Source organism: Salvelinus sp. IW2-2015, unplaced genomic scaffold (genome assembly GCF_002910315.2).
Source record: "Salvelinus sp. IW2-2015 unplaced genomic scaffold, ASM291031v2 Un_scaffold3743, whole genome shotgun sequence".
NCBI classification, from domain to species: domain Eukaryota; kingdom Metazoa; phylum Chordata; class Actinopteri; order Salmoniformes; family Salmonidae; genus Salvelinus; species Salvelinus sp. IW2-2015.
Window position 1 is genome coordinate 4,261 of NW_019945019.1, and position 6,587 is coordinate 10,847.

Below are 6,587 nucleotides of genomic sequence, written 5' to 3' on the forward strand. Positions count from 1 at the left end.
AGGTACGTTTCTTCTATAGGTACTGGTCCATTCTATAGGTACTGCGTCCTTCTATAGGTACTGCGTCCTCCGCAGTACTGTCCTCCGGCAGTACTGGTCCTCCGCAGGTACTGACCGCTATAGGTAACTGGTCCTCTGTTGGTACTCCTCTGCTAGGTACTGCGTCCCTCTGTAGTACTCGTCCTCTGTAGGTACTGGTTCTCTATAGTTACTGGACCTCTTGTAGTACTGGACCTCTGTAGTACTGGTCCTCTGTAGTACTGTCCTCTGTAGTTATGGTCCTCTATAGGTACTGGTCCTTCTATAGTACTTGGCCTCCACAGGTTATGGTCCCCGTGGTTACTGGTCTCCATTGCCGAACATGTAGCACCCACCTGGGTGATCCACAGCTTCTGAAAGTGCAATTGAATTGACTGGAATAAAAAATGGAATTGATCCCAATCCTGTGTTGTATACTGTAAACTGCGTTTTAAAGACCGAGATTGTGAGACAAGTGCCAGTCATGTTACATTCATATCCAATAGGCTTGGAAGATATAACTTCTAGAAGAGTACTACTAGCTACTGGAAAAAGCACAGTGTAGTTTATTCGTTCCTTGCGTCCAACCTGTTTGTGCTGTGTAGCCAACTCTTCGTTGCATTTGACAATGACAACACAAACAATCTGCCAGCTCGATTTTACACTGATGCTCAGATTAGAAAACATTCCACTATAGCCACGGTACAAGACCTGTTTGTGCTGTGTAGTCAACTCCTGTTGCATTTGACAAGACAACACAAACAGATCTAGAACCAGGCTCGATTTTACACTGATGCTCAGATTAGAAAACATTCCACTATAGCCCGGTCCAAGACCTGTTTGTCCTGTGTAGCAAGCTCTTGTTGCATTTGACAAGACAACACAAGCAGATCTGGATCCAGGCTAAGATTGTTGTAGGTATAGTAAAGGATTTAGTCTGATTCCTGGGTTACAAAGAACTCCATTATATAACACTGTTTTGTTTTTCTATTTTTTTCTCTGTAAGTAGCGTTTGTTGTAGGTTTTCACGTCATGTTTGATGTGCTGTTTTCCTTTTTTTGTATGCGACATTGTTATTAGAGATTGGGAATCTGCATTTTTTTGTGTGTGTGTGTGTGTGTGTTTCTACTGTATAAGTGCCTGACTACTCATAAGCTAAAGAGAACCAAAAGGCTATCTGCTTTCTGCATTGCTGAGATCACGATGATAGTTTCTATCACTGTATAATAGTTTAAACAATGGAGAGAGAGAGAGAGAGAGAGACAGAGGTGTTTTCTATTGATGACAGGCATTTGAATGACGACTGTACTGTAGGTATTGTCAGGTCCGTCATTATTGACCCGCCTTGATAAAGATGAGCAAAATTATTCTGTACAAAATACTAATTCTGAACTATATTGCTCAACAAAATAGGGAAATGTATATATTTTTTTTTACCAATACAATTGCTCAGCGAAAGAGAACTCTATTTTCATGTCATCTGACCATAGCACCGCCTGGAGTTTGCACCGCCTGGTGTTTTGATAAACAGCATTGGCACTTGGATTGGAACCGGTGCTTTGGTCAGATGACATGTTAATAGAGCTTCTTGGCAACACACAACAGCGGTGGGTTTGGTGTTGAAAAACAGAAGCATATGCAGGAATGAACCTCTATACCTACTGTAAAATATGGTGGTGGATCTTTGATGTTATGGGGCTGTTTTGCTTCCACTGGTCATGGGGCCCTTGTTAAAGGTCACCGGCATCAGGAACTTTATCCAGTACCAGGACATTTTTTTTGTGTGCCAAAAACCTGATTTCTTCTGCCAGGAGGCTGACACAAGTGGATCTTCCAGCAAGATAATGACCCCCAGGACTAATCAAACATTTTACCCATACATCTAAATGCTGCAATGGTCACCTCAGTCTCTGGACTTTGGTTCTGTATGGAGGAATGGACTAAGATCCCTCCCAACGTGTTCTACAGTCTCATAAAACATTTTAGAAATAGGCTCAGTGATGTTATCGTCGCAAGGGGAGGGTGCTGGAACAGGGGGGCCCAGAACCCCAATCCTTTTTTTGTTGTTGATTTTTGTACGTATTTCTTGTTCAACAAAATCTAATTTTGTGAGCAATTGCATTGTTATAAAATAGTATAATTTCACCCTTTTTTTTTGTTTTTTTTGCATGAAATATATCTCAGTATTTATATTGTTTATTTATACAATATTTGTTGCTCATCTTTATCCAGGGTGCCAATAATTATGGACATGACTGTATCTGGGGTTTTGTTTTCAGTTTATCTTTTTTTTTTATGAGCATTTTATCACACTAAAATATAACTTGTTGTATCAAACTGTTCTATTTAGTTGTGTACTGTATAAAWAAAAAAACACTACTGCGTTTGTTTGTTTGTTTGTTGCTGTGGTTGTCTATGGCCAGTAAAACAGTGAGATTCGAAATGTTTCTTTCTTTCAAAGACTTTCCGTGTTGCAAAACTTGACTTGCTGTCGGTTAACGCCAAAAGATGGTTTTGCTGCTGTGGTGGGTTGTGGATGCTGTCTGTGTGTTCAGTCGGTGTTTTATATGACAATCATGGTGTCACTCATTACTCAATATTAAATCTATTTCCTGGAATGTATAAGGTATTGGCCTCCTGTGTATCTGTAGTTCAATCAGTTTAGTTTTGATTCTGTTTAAATGAATAGAAAATAAGAAAGCTGTTGGGGGATGTGTGTGTAGGGGGGGGGGGTGAGACAGATTACACAGACCCACAAAGATTTTGAAAACAGATCCAATGTTGATAAACTCCCATATCTATTGGGTGAAATACCACAGTGTGCCATCACAGCAGCAAGGTGTGTGACCTGTTGCCACAAGAAAAGGGCAACCAGTGAAGAACAAACACCATTGTAAATACAACCCATATTTATGTTTATTTATTTTCCCTTTTGTACTTTTTGTACCCTTTTGTACTAGTAGCCTAGTGGTTAGAGCGTTGGACTAGTAACGGAAAGATTGCTAGATCAAATCCCCGAGCTGACAGGGTAAAAATCTGTTGTTCTGCCCCTGAACAAGGCAGTTAACCCACTGTTCCCGGGTAGGCCGTCATTGAAATTAAGAATTTGTTCTTAACTGACTTGCCTAGTTAAATAAAATTTAAAAAATAACACCGTTAATAGACATAATATGACATGTCTATTAATTTGGAACTTTGGTGAGTGTAATGTTTAATGTTTATTTAACTTTTGTTTTATCTATTTCACTTTCTTTGGTGTAAACACGTTTCCCATGCTAATAAAGCCCTTTGAATTTAATTTAATTGAGACCTAGGGGAGCGAGATAGCGATGGGTGAGAGGGGAGAGAGAGAGAGAGAGAGGAAAGTAGGGTGAGAGAGAGAGGAAAGTAGGGTGGGAGTAGCGTCTGAGGCAGTAGATTCCAGTTGGTCGTTGTTTGGTCTTGTTGATGGAATCCAACGGAAAATCTCCTTCTGCGTTCTGTACTCGGAGGCGGTTCTCGGGCGTTAACGGTACACGGGAGCCTGATTTGGGAAAACAATTGCATTAAAAGGTCTATTTATCTGGAAATCTTTGGGCTACACATTTGTAGGCTAATATATAACAAACAATGGCAATTTTGAAAGTCACAAGCATGTTTACTGAGTTAACATTTCATAATACTGATTTGAAAACGACCACCTGTGCTTCACTTAAAGGTTAACAATTGGTTCTGCACGTAGGCTTCCTACCTCGCGTTTAAATAAAACTATATTTTGTGCATGTAGCTTCATTGTGCATTAGACTACATCGTTGACTTTCATCTTTCTTTACTTGATACAAGATACAGTTGTCACTTTTAAAGTTGTATTGTCGCCGACGGATGGCGCTAATACGCTGTCGGATCGTATCAAACGTTTTGCTCCTTGCATGTCACATGACCCTTTGACTCGGAAGGCGGCAGGTTGCGTGGTTGAAACAGAACCAACAAACTAAAGGTAATTTGTAATGCAACTATTAATAATATAAAAACAGATCTGACTTTACATTATGTGTATTCATCCAACGCGCTGTTTTAAATATTGGCAGAGCAGACAGTGACTGCAGATTGTTAGCCAGCTAACGTTAGCTTGCTAATCAACTTCAATGTGTAGCTACTGTAGCTAGTTTATCATCTAACAGCTGTTAAGTTATTGTGGCAGATGTACCGTTACTTTAATGTTCTTGTAGTTTAGTTGAGTAGACTTTAATAAACTTTATTTATAAAATATCGTCTTAAATGGAATGTTTTTTTTAATCGGCAGCAGCTGTTTTCTTCACAGCGTTTTGTATAACGTTAGCACATGCGCAAAACGTTTAGAAAACGGGAAAAGGTGTGCTGGGCGCGGAACAAATCAACAACAACARTCCGCATGTCTTTATCTCTCTCTCTCTCTCTCCCAGTACCATTAGCCATGTGGCTGGACTAGAGACACAGTGATGCCAGCTGTAGAGCATGTCCGCCTGGGTAGGAAGCGCACCTTGCCCCTGTGCCCAAACCCTCTCTTCCTCCAGTGGCTGTCAGAGCTACGGGACCAGGCGGCAGAGAAGGGACAGAAGACACAGTACGTTTATCAGAAGGTAAACAAACACACTCGGGCTATAATGACTTGCACTAGGTGTATCACAAGGTAACTCGCTACATAAGCTGCTGGGTCTGGAACAAAAGCCTTTATACCCCAGGACACTTTCTGCATGTCACTGGGGTCCCTCGGGGTGTGCAGGCTTTCGTTCCAGACCAGCGCGTAAACACCTGACTCATTGCTAACAAGATTATCATCCAGACCTTGACTAGTTGAATCAGGTGTGGTAGTACTGGGCTGGGAACAAAAGCCTGTGCTGAAGAACGCTATTAGCTAGCAAGACACGTTTTCTGTTGCATATCCCACACGTCTCCGTCTTACCAGGCTATCAGTTCATTGAAGTACCCCCTCTCCGTCTTACCAGGCTATCAGTTCATTGAAATACTCCCTCTCCGTTTTACCAGGCTATCAGTTCATTGAAGTACCCCCTCTCCGTCTTACCAGGCTATCAGTTCATTGAAGAGAGAGATCCCTCCGCTCCTGCCCTCGCCCCTCTCCCTTCGCTCGCTCTCCCCTACCTCCCTGTCCTCGCTCCTGTCCTCCCCTCCGCTCCTGTCCTTTCCCCCCTCGCTCCCTATCCTCTGCCCCTCGCTCCCTCTCCCCTAGCTCCCTGGTCCCTCGCTCCTGTTCCTCGCTCCCTGTCCTCTCCCCTCGCTCCTGTCCCTCTCCCCCTCGTCCCTGTCCCCGACCTCCTGTCCGCTGTCCCACGTCCCTGTCCCTCTCCCACGCGCTCGCCTGTCCTCTCCCCACTCACCCATGCGCTCTCCCCTACCCACTGCTTCCGCCCTGCTCCCTTCCTGCCCCCACAGCTCCTGTCCCCTCTCCCCACGCTCCCTTTGTCCCTCCTCCCATGCTCCCTGTGCTCTCCCCCACGCTCCCTGTTCCCTCTCCGCTCCCCTCTCCCTAGCCCCGTCCTCCTGCTCGTCCCTCGTCCCTCTCCTAGCTCCTTCTCCCCTCGTATCCCTGTCCCTTTCCCCTCGTTTTCCCTGTCCCTTCCCTCGCTCCCTGTCCCTCTCTCCTCGCTCCCTGTCCCCTCGCTCCCTGTGGCCTCTCTCATCCTTCATCTTCCCTCCTCTAAAAGCAGAAGGATCTGTGCACTCTGTGATTCCCAGTAATGTAAGTAAGATGCTGTTTTGTTTTCTCAGGCGTGTGACATTGATAGCCCCTCCCCCTGTTCCTCTCTCTAGTTCCTGGGGGTAAGGGCTTTATGTTAAACTGGAGCTACAGGCTGAGGCCCAGCATCTGTCTGACAAGTCCTTCTCTGTGGTGAGTCTGAAGCACATTCAGACAAACGTTTGCTACAACGTGACCTTGGTCTCTTTCATGCTAGCACAAACAATCAATGACTCTAACAACCCTCTTTTTTCCTGTCCTCTCTCCCCCTGTCCTCCTCCCCCTGTCCTCCTCCCTCCTGCCCTCCCTCTGTCCCCCTCCCCTGTCCCCTCCTCCCTCCTGTCCCCTCCTCCTGTCCCCTCCCCTCCCTGTCTCTCCCCCTGTTTCCCTGTCCCCCTGTCCTCCTCCCTGTCCTCCTCCCCTGTCCCCTCCTGTCCTCCTCCCCCCTGTCCCTCCCCCTGTCCCCTCCCTCCTGTCCTCCTCCCCCTGTCCCCCCCCCTGTCCCCCTCCCTCCTGTCCTCCTCCCCCTGTCCCTCCCTCCCTGTCCTCCTCCCCCAGTCTGTTCCCCCTCCCTTCCTGTCCCCCTCCCTCCCTGTCCTCCCCCTCCTGTCCCTCTCCCCCTGTCCCTCCCCTGTCCCTCCCCCCTGTCCCCTCCCCTGTCCCCCTCCCTCGTCCCCCTCCCCGCTGTCCCCTCCCCCCTGTCCTCCCCGTCCCCCCCCCGTCCCCCTCCCTCCTGTCCTCCTCCCCCCTGTCCCCCTCCTGTCCTCCTCCCTCCTCCTCCTCCCCCCTGTCCTCCTCCCCCCCTGTCCCCTCCCCCTGTCCTCTCATCCCTTCTCGTTGCTGTAGCCTGATCTCG

General features: G+C 46.5%; 1 protein-coding gene across 1 annotated transcript in view; it reads left to right on the plus strand.

Moving 5' to 3' along the window:
* Nucleotides 1-3,904: 3,904 nt before the first annotated feature.
* The window catches only part of mus81 (MUS81 structure-specific endonuclease subunit), a 33,823-nt gene continuing 31,140 nt past the window's right edge, over nt 3,905-6,587 (plus strand). Inside the window, 3 exon segments of the mRNA XM_070441314.1 lie at nt 3,905-3,994; nt 4,440-4,616; nt 4,943-4,959. Of these exon segments, the coding sequence (XP_070297415.1) occupies nt 4,476-4,616; nt 4,943-4,959 (158 nt within the window). The 5' untranslated portion in view covers nt 3,905-3,994; nt 4,440-4,475.